Here is a 13,248-nt window from a genome sequence, read left to right on the forward strand (position 1 = left end):
AGGGGGGGCAGATTTGGGATGGGGATAGAACAAGGCCCAGGGATAGGTGATGTGTTCACAGTAGTCAGGACAAAGAGAGATATGAGGATATGTGTGTGGGTTGATGGATGGTTTGTTGAGGTATTGGCTGGAGCAAGATGGGGGGAGGGGGTGCAGGGGGTGAACAACGTGATCGGGTGGGAGAGGTAGGAAGGGCATGCCATTGTGTGTGAGGTAGGGAATCGGTAAGGGAGAAGGGGAAGTGATTGCATAGTGGGCAAAGACACAGGTGGTAAGATCAGGATAAGTGGGGATGTTGGGCAAAAGGTACCATAGTGATATGAGAGGAAGAGTGAGCTTGAGGGAGAGTACGGGATAGATGGGGGAGGATCATAAATACAGAGGATGAATGGGAACTTGGAAGAGAATCAAAGGAACAAACAGTAAGAGATGCTTAAGCTGTGGCGGAAGGCAAACCTATTAGTAAAGAGTCAGTAGTGGTAGACAAGTACCAAAAAATGAAGAGAGCTGCATGGAGTATAACCTGATCACACTAATCTGGATACGCCTAAAGCAATTACCTTTGAGAACTGACAGGAATTAAACAGGACTAGGCATATTGAATGTAAATGATAATGGGAACATATTTATACATGTTGAGAGTTAATGAGACTAGACAGTTGATTACACATTAATGATTACACATTGAATGGAGAGCATTCACTTTCCTTTTACGTTTATTTCAGTGGCAGTGTTTGTCTGCACTCCCCTGTATAATTGCAGCCTCAGCTAGGAAGGACTTTTATTGCTTGCCCAGACTGACCTACAGGGGTCTAGCACCACCTACAAACTGAATTCAGCTCCAGGAGGCTGTAATCCAAATCCCAAGGCAACCATCCTATTGCTGCCATTTCTGGAGCTCTCAACGCTTTGCTGTGGTGCTATACCTCCTAAGGGTCCACAGGGGGCAGCACATCTACTGGATTCAATAGAATCTGACTGGTGCTATCAAATTGGACTCCGACATTGCCACCCTCGGATCTCTCCCTGCTCTGTATTGAACGAATTCCATTATGAAGATGAGTTTGTCTTGGGTTTGGATGCATTTACCTGCTGATATAATAAGAATCATAGAATCTTTAGTCTGAATTTGTATGCCAGAGAAAGGTAACAATATCATGTGGACTTCGTACTTCCCTAGATGTGGGGTTCCTACAGATTGACGTTTCATATGTCAGACTATTAGTTACCTATAAATACTCAAAATACATTTACGCAAAGAAGGGAAATAAGATAATTGGTATGGATGTCCATTTTACAGCTTATTTAACATTTCTGGGTTCAATTCTACTATTTGTAGCAAATTCCAACCATTAACTTATAACAATGTAATATTTTATTGTAATTCATTTAAGGTTTAATTAACGTTGACCGTTTTAATTTTTATGGAATACCGCTAAAATACTGTTACTGTTGTTGGATTTTTAGGTTGGATAGTATCTTACCACCTACTTTGAAGGAAGAAGAAACTTATATTTCTAAAACACCTGTCACTGAATCAGAAAATACATCAGACATGGATGTAGCAGCAGTCTCTGAAAATAGCTTTGCCTCTGAAATTTCAAAAGATTGTCCAGAAATCTTATATGATGTTACACAACCAATTATAGAGAATCTGACAAATTCAGATGGTGAAAATGAAAACTGTGTAGATTTCGTTCAGTGTGCAGAGGATGTAAATTCTGGTGATGAGGAGCCTCATAGTAATGACTGTTCTCCCGATTCTGTCTGCTTAGAGGAGTCCACTGTAGATGAATGTATTTCACAAGTAAATAGTAATTTGGCACGACTGAGTGAAAGGACAGAGTTACTAAGTTTTGTTGGAGACTGGCCAGTAGAACAAACTCTGAGTCAGAGAGCCCCACGGAGTAAAAAGAAAACCAGACCAAGACTTGAAATGCAGGATCCTCCTGTCCAACCCTCTAGTGAAGAAGATGAGACCATAGATTGTAGTTTGGGTCAACTAGATAATAAACCTATCGAACATGATCAATTCAAAGAAAGTAATATTTTAAATATTGAACATAATATTGACTGTTCCACTGTGAATCATTCTGTTGAAGAAAATCTAGTAATATTGGAAAATAATTTAGGTTTATCATTAACGGATGAGGAGAACGGGGATCAAGGTGATCAAAAGTCTGGAACAGATGTTGACCAGCCCTCTATAGTTATGCAGCAAGTAACTCAAGTTATTGCCAAAAATGAAGATGTTTTAAGTGGTGAGGAAGATGTTAAAATAAAGCCAAGGCTAAGCAGACGTAACTGTAGACACTGCAAACTAGCACTAACTTTCAGAAATAGTTGTCTTGGCTCATTGAAAGATAATGAAACACACCGTATATGTGAATCGCCGGAAAGCATAGAGCAAGTCAGTGTTGGACTCTGCAAATCCTCACAGACAGAGCCTCAAGAGTTTGCGCTAACATGGAGATTAGAGAAAAAAAACATAAATAGTGACTCAAAAGTTCTTATAGGAAAAGGTAATAGGTTTAAGTCCAAGTTATTGGACACCAGTTTAGAGAGCAGTAGTATACCTTACAGAATGATGCATCATAAAAGTACCTCTGTGCAGGAGGACGACATAATTCGTTTAGGAGACAAGGACAGTCTTCATATTCTCTGCACGCTCTTTAGATCTCTTTCTTTTGATGTTCTAAAAGATCTCTTTGAAAGGTGCAATAAGGATATAGCTTGGACAACAAACTTGCTTCTGGATTCCGGAGAGAAGATCTGCAAAGATGAGGAATGCCCATCAGAGGACTATTACAGAAGGGAGAAAGAAGAATGCAAACATTTAGAAGGCTGTGGCCCCTCTGAGGATAATTTACACAGTAACAATTATGTGCATTTTGATGACCATTCTATACTAATCGATAAACATTTTGATAGCTTGAAAATGGATGATTCCAGTTTTAAAGACAATCTGAAAGCATCTGAAAATTTTACCTTTGTAAATGCCATGCCCCTAGTTGTTGCAGAAGAATTTAAAAATTGTAATGTATTATCTTCTAATGAAGGGAATACTAGCCTTGATTATCAATGTAGAATTTTAACAGAACTTCTTCCTAACAAGGAAACAGTAACGGACACCGTAGTAGATCATAAACTGTGGTCTTCTGCTTTAGAGAGTGGACAGCTTAATGTGCTAGATTCATCTGTCGACATCGTACCAACCAGTAATGCTTTAAAAGGCAATCCCATCAATGAAAACAATGCTCAGGAATTACATTTTCCTAATACAAATATGTTCCAGAAAGCTGGTGTCGCTCACCATGAAACTACACTGGTTGATGAATATGTAGGACAAAAATGTAGTTCTGTAGAACTTGTTGGACAGCAGGACAAAACCAAAAATAACAACTCTGGGCCACAGTCCAAGGAGTCCTTGAAATTTGATTACTTGGAATTGTCGTTGCCTCCTGAATTTGCCTTTCAGCTCACTGAATTGTTTGGCCCTGTTGGAATTGATCCAGGTAAATATTGCTGATCTGTCAACGGTGAATACAGTCTTATAATCCTAACGTTGGTGTCAGATGGGCACTTTTGAACACGGTCATGTTTAATCCGAGTGAGCACTGCAAAACCTGTTTTGAAGCCCCTTTCTTACACTTTATATTAAAAAGAAAAAGATGGAATTGTGTCTTATTAGTTTAAAAACTGCGGTGTTAAAAAGCACCGTTCTGACACTTTCCTAAGACGTTTCATTATCAATAACTAATGTATAACCACAGTCCTTAGGCACAGGTTTGAAATGGTTTAATGTCAACAAAATGAATACTTTTTTAAAACATGCTGATTAACATATTAAGCACAATGGCTACCGGGGCAGTTTCTTCTATGATGACGTTTGCTAGAGATCGGGGATTAGTGCTGCTTTTGCTTGTTGTTTAATACTTCTCTCTCGCTATGTGACATTTCTAAAGTGTATTGAATTTATATCAACTCTGTTTTACTTCTGCCAGGCTCATTAACTATTGAAGATTGCGTAGTTCCCATAGATTTGAAATTGGCTGAATCTATTCATAAGATGTGGAAAGAATCAATTATGGTTAGTATATGTACAGAAGTTATCATATGTGAAATAATGATGCATATAAGAGTCTGCTGTGTTTCAGCAGTTATGTATATAGCTGCAAATGGGGTGTTTGGTGGCAGAGACATTGGCGGCACCTCGCTTTCAGTGAACCACAAGTGTGAATTCTACATCCCAACCTTTTTGTTTATCCATGTTCTATATTATGGTTATTGACTGGGTGTATTATAAGTAACCTAGCTTGTATACAGGGAACATTAGGTGGTGTTCTGGATACTCTGTCATCTCCCAAACACAGGACAGGGCAGCGGCTCTGAGATAGCTGTGCTGTGCTACAGGATAAAATTCTCCCTTATTGTCATTGTCTTTTCTAAACAAAGTTTAAACAAGAATAATTATGTACCAGGCATAGTTATAATTGCCCTGTGACTCAGTAATGGCTTCATGATGTTTATTGTTTATTCATGATTATTATTATGCTGTTGATGATGATGATGATTATTTTTATTAAACATTTATAGGGTATCACAGATTCCGTAGCATCAGACAATCATACTTAACTAATACATTTAAAATCACAAATACATGAAAACAGTTACACCTATGAGTGTGGGGGAAAAAAACACTGTAGGGATTTTCAGAGAATTTAGCAAAAGACATGATGAGGACATATGAGGAAGACGGACAGACAGACGTGAGACAATAAGGAAATCCTTTCAGTGATCTTCTCTAATGTGAAATTGTATCGCTTTTCCTTATCCTGCCACTATTACCTTACCCAGATGCTTCATCTGTAGGGAGCAAATGGATTTTTTTTTTTTTGTAAAGTTGCTCCCTTAGCTAGTTTCTCCACCACTATGAGGCATCTAAACCTCTGTTTCTATAGTACCTAGATGCACTCGGTCTCTTCCCAACAGTGTCTCATAATTCCAATCTCCGCTGACATGAAATCAAGAAATCCAAATCTCTGTCCATGGGAGTAACTACCAGCGTAGCAGCTGCTACAGAGCCTGGCAGCTGAGGCCCCATCGGCTCCCCCACCCCATGTAGCTGCCACCCATGCTAATCAGATCCCAACTCCGCTCTGCCATCTTTTCTCACAGGAGAATAGTGCAATGCTCACCGTCAGTGGGTAATTTAATGAGCTCCCAGCTGATTGCAGATATCGCAGAATGCTGTGCACGCACCTTACCATTCTAGGTCTCCGAACTATGACATTCCCTTCCTCTCTGAGGGCGCAGGGCAGAGCTGTCACTGTTTCAAGAACCGTATTGGCAGCTTGTACATCCTGCCAGCTCCATTGCTTCAATATCTCTTATGCTCAACGAGATCAGAAATGCAATTATATAGAGGGACAGCTGCAGAGATATATGTACGATCCTCAAACTGCCCTGTTCCCTGTCCCTGGGGAAGTGGTCCTCAGTACAAACTAAACATTTTGATACTGTTGGGCTTTTAAGTTACGTTATTAGGTTCTGTATACACTTTTATTACTAGTCTGTTCATCCAATGTTAGTTGTTGGTGTGTGTTTAAAATGATAACATTTATATTCTGACATTTTCCACCATGCCTGGAATCATGGTCATTATGGGGCCACATAATGCAGTATCTGGCCAAGTGCCCAATATTGGCTGCAATATGACAGCCTGTAGCCTGGTTTAGTTTAGCATGATACTAAAGGACATACTCTGTACTATAAATATTGACACTAGTGGGCTTTTTCAATAAACCAGAATTTTTTTTATTTTATCATATTATTGACATCCAATACTATCCCTAGTTGAGGTTGCACATCTACATAACTTTGTTTTTGTATTTTCTCTTTTACTCTTTAGGAAAGGCATAACCAAGAAGCATTATCCTATCAGCTAATGTTTGAAGGCATGTATTTTTTGTTTTCATTTTATTTCATTACTACATCTATTACCTACATTGTATACTCCATCATATTTATCACCAATAGTATGAAATACTGTGTTTTATTTACTAAGGAGTAATTACTGACTTTATTTTTCAATGTGTGCCACTAGCAAATCAGTGGGATAGTTAGGCCATTTCTCAGTGGTCTCATGCCATACCCCCCAATATGTATAATATATATATATGTTTTCTTAGATGAATCTACCCAGCAGGCTACTAACTTTAACTGTAACTCCAGTCCTGGTCGTAGCACACTTTACATCCCCTGACATAACCTAGGCTATTCATATATGCCACTGCTCATAAAAATCTGTATTTTGGTCACATTTTTGTATATATTGTTATATATATAAATATATTGAATATTTCTTTTTTAATGTTGGCAATATGCTCTCTTAGTGCTTAAAATGACCCTCCCTGAAACCATTGCACCGTCTTATAACGTTACACGTCCTTCTACAGCTGTAATGTACAGTGCCTCCTGCCATGAACCACTGTGAAGACTCAGTGAAATGAGCTCTAACCTTTATAACCCCAATTTTGCTACAGACATCTCGCCAGATGACCATCTCACCCTGGACGATGTTCTTCATGGACAAGAGACAGGATTGCTGGAGGATAACTCTGCTGTGTCCCAGGGAGACATGTTTCCAATCATGGACCAGTGGAACACAAGAATAAAGAAAGTGTCACTACGCCAGATCATGTCCGAAGAACTGGCATTGCAGGCACATGAAGATTTGGTAAGGACTGATCTGCATTAAAAAACAAACGTGTTAAGCATACTATTAAGATTGTATCAAGACCAATCTCCCTCCCCCATAACTGCAAAAAAAAAAAAAACAACAAAAAAAATCGCACAAACAGGAAATGTCGTTAAGCTTGCATGCAAACCTGATATACCCCCAAACATAATATACAGTCAGTGCAATCAGTTTATGTACGTGCAGGCATCTTCAGACATACACAAGTAATGTAACAGCGAGAATGTAAATGGATGTCCCTCGTGCAGGCAAATAATACAATCTGCATGTTGGTTAATGTTGGAATATTACTAGACAAGCGCAAGACATTGTCCCCTTAATGTAAGATTATTTGTTAAAGTGTAATGCCCACAACAAACACTTTCATGACTGAAAATGACTAAAATATGAAACCTGACTATAGCACAGGATCATGAAACTCTCCAGGATTGTAGTGTCTACAATAGAGCATGTCAGTCCGTCCATTAGAGTGTCATATATTCCTGTAAGAGCGTGCGTATTATCCATCAAGGTCTTTGTGGGAAAACCACAGAGTCTTTTCATCTGTTGTATCTTCTGATTGGCTGGATGGGTCAATTTAAACGCTGTCTCGTCAGTCCTACCCTTACGTACAAATTTCCAACACATGGATTACTTTACCCCAGACTTATTAATCCATGAAAGTGGACACTTATAATGGAATTTTGGTTTATAAATTAATAGTACAGCACTACCATGTTGTAGTAAGAGTGTCTTTCTCCAGGTACCTGTGTGAAACCCAATGGTCTTATTGTCTAATGTTAAAAACATTATGATAGAACATGTCTTAGTAATTGTCTGTATGAATTAACTATAACCTAGTATATTGATTTTCAATTTCACACAGTAAACACAATAATTGTGGGCTATGGGCTTTGTATGACACACATAGTTGCTCACCATCTCATGACCCATGAGCTATTACTCGCAAGTTGGAATAAGCATGTGAACAACATATCTAATTACATGTGCTTTTGGAATGTTTAATTATCATGCCATTAGCATTTTAATGAAATGTGTACCTTTCCTTTTGTAGAAGAAGTCTCCATCAAGAAAGAACTGTGCTGTAAAAATGAAGGAGAAACAGCTCTTGGAATTATTTCCTTATGTTGAAAAAAAACTACTTTTGGATGTTTTTAAAGAAAACAAGTAAGTAAAACATTTTCTTCTGAAGGCTTGCTATTGGAATTAGAAGGCAGACTTCTAACATCTGACACTTGGCACAATGGAAGCGCGTGGGTTGTTTATTCAAGGGGACATCCTGATGGAATTCTCATAGTCTCTTAGTCTATTACACATGCTCTTTATTTGGTGTGCCCCAGTAGACATTTGGTTTACCTTTGATTCACAGGTATTCTTTAGAGAAGACTGAGGAGTTCATGAGTTCTCTTCTGGAGGCTGATCCCGTGCAGAATGTTGTGGCTCAAGGGATGAAACAAGCAGCGTCCTCAGCGACTGATAAAACAAAGGAAAAGGTACAAATTGAGTATTTTAGGGTTATTAGAAAATAAATGTGGTTTAGACTTGAACAGCCCAAATATATAGTTTTCTTTTTATATATGTTTTGTGTAGGGATGAGCGCACTCGGATTTCTGAAATCCGAGCCCACCCGAACGTTGCGGATCCGAGTCGGATCCGAGACAGATCCGGGTATTGGCGCCAAATTCAAAAGTGAAACTGAGGCTCTGACTCATAATCCCGTTGTCGGATCTCGCGATACTCGGATCCTATAAATTCCCCGCTAGTCGCCGCCATCTTCACTCGGGCATTGATCAGGGTAGAGGGAGGGTGTGTTAGGTGGTCCTCTGTGCTGTTTAGTTCTGTGCTGTGCTGTGCTGTGCTGTGCTGTGCTGTGCTGTGCTGTGCTGTGCTGTGCTGTGCTGTGCTGTGCTGTGCTGTGCTGTGCTGTGCTGTGCTGTGTTCTGCAGTATCAGTCCAGTGGTGCTGTGTGCTGTGTGCTGTGCTCTGTCCTTCTGAGGTCAGTGGTGCTGCTGGGTCCTGTGCTGTGTCCTGTTCAGTCCAGTGGTGCTGTGTCCTGTGCTCTGTGCTTCTAAGGGCATAGTTATTTCCCCAATATTCCCCTGTGTTTAAAAAAATAAAAAAAAGTTTTTTTAAAAAATACCAAAAACTACTTTAATATTTTTTAATTACCACAAAATTTGCACAACCAATCCTGCAGTATAAGCCCATTGGTACTGCAATATTACCAAGTTCACACATTCAGCAGTAAAAGTCCAGTGGTACTGCAATATTACAAAGTTTACACATTCTGCAGTATCAGTCCAGTGGTGCTGTGTCCTGTGCTCTGTCCTGCTGAGTTCCGTAGTGCTGCTGGGTCCTGTGCCGTGTCCTGTTCAGTCCAGTGGTGCTGTGTCCTGTGCTCTGTGCTTCTAAGGGCATAGTTATTTCCCCATTATTCCCAAGTTTTTAAAAAATAAAAAAAAAGTAAAAAAAAATAAAATTTTTAAAAAAAAATAAATATATATATATAATAATTATAACCAAATTTGCAAAACCAATCCAGCATTATAAGTCCATTGGTACTGCAATATTACCAAGTTCACACATTCTGCAGTATCAGTCCAGTGGTGCTGTGTCCTGTGCTCTGTCCTGCTGAGTTCCGTAGTGCTGCTGGGTCCTGTGCCGTGTCCTGTTCAGTCCAGTGGTGCTGTGTCCTGTGCTCTGTGCTTCTAAGGGCATAGTTATTTCCCCACTATTCCCAAGTTTTTTAAAAATAAAAAAAAAGTAAAAAAAAATAAAAAATTAAAAAAAAAAAAAATATATAATAATTATAACCAAATTTGCAAAACCAATCCAGCAGTATAAGTCCATTGGTACTGCAATATTACCAAGTTCACACATTCTGCAGTATCTTGTGCTACATATAATGGAGACCAAAAATTTGGAGGATAAAGTAGGGAAAGATCAAGACCCACTTCCTCCTAATGCTGAAGCTGCTGCCACTAGTCATGACATAGACGATGAAATGCCATCAACGTCGTCTTCCAAGCCCGATGCCCAATCTCGTAGTACCGGGCATGTAAAATCCAAAAAGCCCAAGTTAAGAAAAAGTAGCAAAAAGAGAAACTTAAAATCATCTGAGGAGAAACGTAAAGTTGCCAATATGCCATTTACGACACGGAGTGGCAAGGAACGGCTTAGGCCCTGGCCCGTGTTTATGACTAGTGGTTCAGCTTCACCCACGGATCTTAGCCCTCCTCCTCCTCCCCCCCCCTACAAAAAATTGAAGAGAGTTATGCTGTCAGCAACAAAACAGCAAACAACTCTGCCTTCTAAAGAGAAATTATCACAAATCCCCAAGGCGAGTCCAAGGGTGTTGGTGGTTGTCAAGCCTGACCTTCCCATCACTGTACGGGAAGAGGTGGCTCGGGAGGAGGCTATTGATGATGTAGCTGGCGCTGTGGAGGAACTTGATGATGAGGATGGTGATGTGATTTTTGTAAATGAGGCACCAGGGGGGGAAACAGCTGATGTCCATGGGATGAAAAAGCCCATCGTCATGCCTGGTCAGAAGACCAAAAAATGCACCTCTTCGGTCTGGAGTTATTTTTATCCAAATCCGGACAACCAATGTATGGCAATATGTAGCTTATGTAAAGCTCAAATAAGCAGGGGTAAGGATCTTGCCCACCTAGGAACATCCTCCCTTATACGTCACCTGAATAACCTTCATAGTTCAGTGGTTAGTTCAGGAACTGGGGCTAGGACCCTCATCGGTACAGGGACACCTAAATCCCGTGGTCCAGTTGGATACACACCAGCAACACCCTCCTCGTCAACTTCCTCCACAATCTCCATCAGATTCAGTCCTGCAGCCCAAGTCAGCAGCCAGACTGAGTCCTCCTCAATACGGGATTCATCCGAGGAATCCTGCAGCGGTACGCCTACTACTGCCACTGCTGCTGTTGCTGCTGTTAGTCGGTCATCTTCCCAGAGGGGAAGTCGTAAGACCGCTAAGTCTTTCACAAAACAATTGACCGTCCAACAGTCGTTTGCCATGACCACCAAATACGATAGTAGTCACCCTATTGCAAAGCGTATAACTGCGGCTGTAACTGCAATGTTGGTGTTAGACGTGCGCCCGGTGTCCGCCATCAGTGGAGTGGGATTTAGAGGGTTGATGGAGGTATTGTGTCCCCGGTACCAAATCCCCTCGAGATTCCACTTCACTAGGCAGGCGATACCAAAAATGTACAGAGAAGTACGATCAAGTGTCCTCAGTGCTCTTAAAAATGCGGTTGTACCCACTGTCCACTTAACCACGGACATGTGGACAAGTGGTTCTGGGCAAACGAAGGACTATATGACTGTGACAGCCCACTGGGTAGATGCATCCCCTTCCGCAGCAACAGCAACAGCTGCATCAGTAGCAGCATCTACAAAATGGCTGCTCATGCAAAGGCAGGCAACATTGTGCATTACAGGCTTTAATAAGAGGCACAACGCTGACAACATATTAGAGAAAATGAGGGAAATTATCTCCCAGTGGCTTACCCCACTTAGACTCTCATGGGGATTTGTGGTGTCAGACAATGCCAGTAACATTGTGCGGGCATTAAATATGGGCAATTTCCAGCACTTCCCATGTTTTGCCCACACCATTAATTTGGTGGTGCAGCATTACCTCAAGAGTGACAGGGGTGTGCAGGAGATGCTTGCGGTGGCCCGCAAAATTGCTGGACACTTTCGGCATTCAGCCAGTGCCTACCGCAGACTAGAGGCACATCAAAAAAGCTTGAACCTGCCCTGCCATCACCTCAAACAAGAGGTTGTGACGCGCTGGAACTCCACCCTCTATATGCTGCAGAGGATGGAGGAGCAGCAAAAGGCCATTCAGGCCTACACAGCCACCTACGACATAGGCAAAGGAGTGGGGATGCGCCTCAGTCAAGCGCAGTGGAGACTGATTTCCGTGTTGTGCAAGGTTCTGCAGCCATTTGAACTTGCCACACGAGAAGTCAGTTCCGACACTGCCAGCTTGAGTCAGGTCATTCCCCTGATCAGGCTGTTGCAGAAGCAGCTGGAGAAAGTGAGGGAGGAGCTGGTAAGCCATTGCGATTACACCAAGCATGTAGCTCTTGTGGATGTAGCCCTTCGTACGCTTTGCCAGGATCCGAGGGTGGTCACTCTTTTAAAGTCAGAGGAATACATTCTGGCCACCGTGCTCGATCCTCGGTTTAAAGCGTATGTTGTGTCTCTGTTTCCGGCGGACACAAGTCTACAGCGGTGCAAAGACCTGCTGGTCAGGAGATTGTCCTCTGAAGAGGACCGTGACATGCCAACAGCTCCACCCTCATTTTCTTCCACATCTATGGCTGCGAGGAAAAAGCTCAGTTTTCCCAAAAGAGGCACTGGCGGGGATGCTGATAACATCTGGTCCGGACTGAAGGACCTGCCAACCATTGCAGACATGTCTACTCTCGCTGAATTGGATGCTGTCACAATAGAAAAAATTGTGGATGATTACTTTGCTGACACCATCCAAGTAGACATGTCAGACAGTCCATATTGTTACTGGCAGGAAAAAAAGGCAGTTTGGAAGCCCCTGTACAAACTGGCTCTATTTTACCTGAGTTGTCCCCCCTCCAGTGTGTACTCGGAAAGAGTTTTTAGTGCAGCGGGGAACCTGGTCAGTGAGCGGCGAAGGAGGTTGCTTCCTCACAACGTTGAAAAAATGATGTTTATAAAAATGAATAATCAATTCCTCAATGAAGTACAGCACTGCCCTCCAGATACTACAGAGGGACCTGTGGTTGTGGAGTCCAGCGGGGACGAATTGATAATGTGTGATGAGGAGGAAGTACACACTGTAGGGGGAGAGGAATCAGAGGTTGAGGATGAGGACGACATCTTGCCTCAGTAGAGCCTGTTTAGTCTGTACAGGGAGAGATGAATAGCTTTTTTGGTGTGGGGGCCCAAACAAACCAATCATTTCAGCCAAAGTTGTTTGGTAGGCCCTGTCGCTGAAATGATTGGTTTGTTAAAGTGTGCATGTCCTATTTCAACAACATAAGGGTGGGTGTGAGGGCCCAAGGACAATTCCATCTTGGAACTTTTTTTTTTGCATTATATGACCAAGCAACAGTCGTTTGCCATGTTCAAAAAGTAAAACCAAATGTAAAAAAATTCAAGAAATTAAACCAAAAGTAAAATGCCGTGTCATAATTTAAAACAAGAGGTATTGACGTGCTCTAAAACTACTGTATTGTTGTTTATATTTTATAAACACTACACTTGAAAGCTTGAGTCTTTCAATAGAAAAGTAACTGTCCATTGCACGAATATTTGCAACAGGGACAATTTTAGGGTTAAGAAAGTCAACTAATAATAACACTTCGACGCTGTGTGTCTTTATAAACACTACACTTGGAAGTTGGAGGAGGTATTGTGGCCCCGGCACCAAATTTACTACCGGGGACACTCCACTGTGCAGTCCATATTTAGGTGTA

General features: G+C 41.4%; 1 protein-coding gene across 2 annotated transcripts in view; it reads left to right on the top strand.

The window, feature by feature from the left end:
* N4BP2 (NEDD4 binding protein 2) overlaps nucleotides 1-13,248 on the top strand; it is an 87,269-nt gene that overhangs the window by 17,764 nt on the left and 56,257 nt on the right. For both annotated transcript variants that reach the window (XM_075194810.1, XM_075194811.1), the window contains exons 8-13: nucleotides 1,468-3,515; nucleotides 4,005-4,090; nucleotides 5,912-5,957; nucleotides 6,546-6,739; nucleotides 7,815-7,927; nucleotides 8,130-8,253. In XM_075194810.1, coding sequence (XP_075050911.1) covers nucleotides 1,468-3,515; nucleotides 4,005-4,090; nucleotides 5,912-5,957; nucleotides 6,546-6,739; nucleotides 7,815-7,927; nucleotides 8,130-8,253 — 2,611 coding nt within the window. The remainder of the gene's footprint in view (nucleotides 1-1,467; nucleotides 3,516-4,004; nucleotides 4,091-5,911; nucleotides 5,958-6,545; nucleotides 6,740-7,814; nucleotides 7,928-8,129; nucleotides 8,254-13,248) is intronic.

Source organism: Mixophyes fleayi, chromosome 1, assembly GCF_038048845.1.
Source record: "Mixophyes fleayi isolate aMixFle1 chromosome 1, aMixFle1.hap1, whole genome shotgun sequence".
NCBI classification, from domain to species: Eukaryota; Metazoa; Chordata; class Amphibia; order Anura; family Limnodynastidae; genus Mixophyes; species Mixophyes fleayi.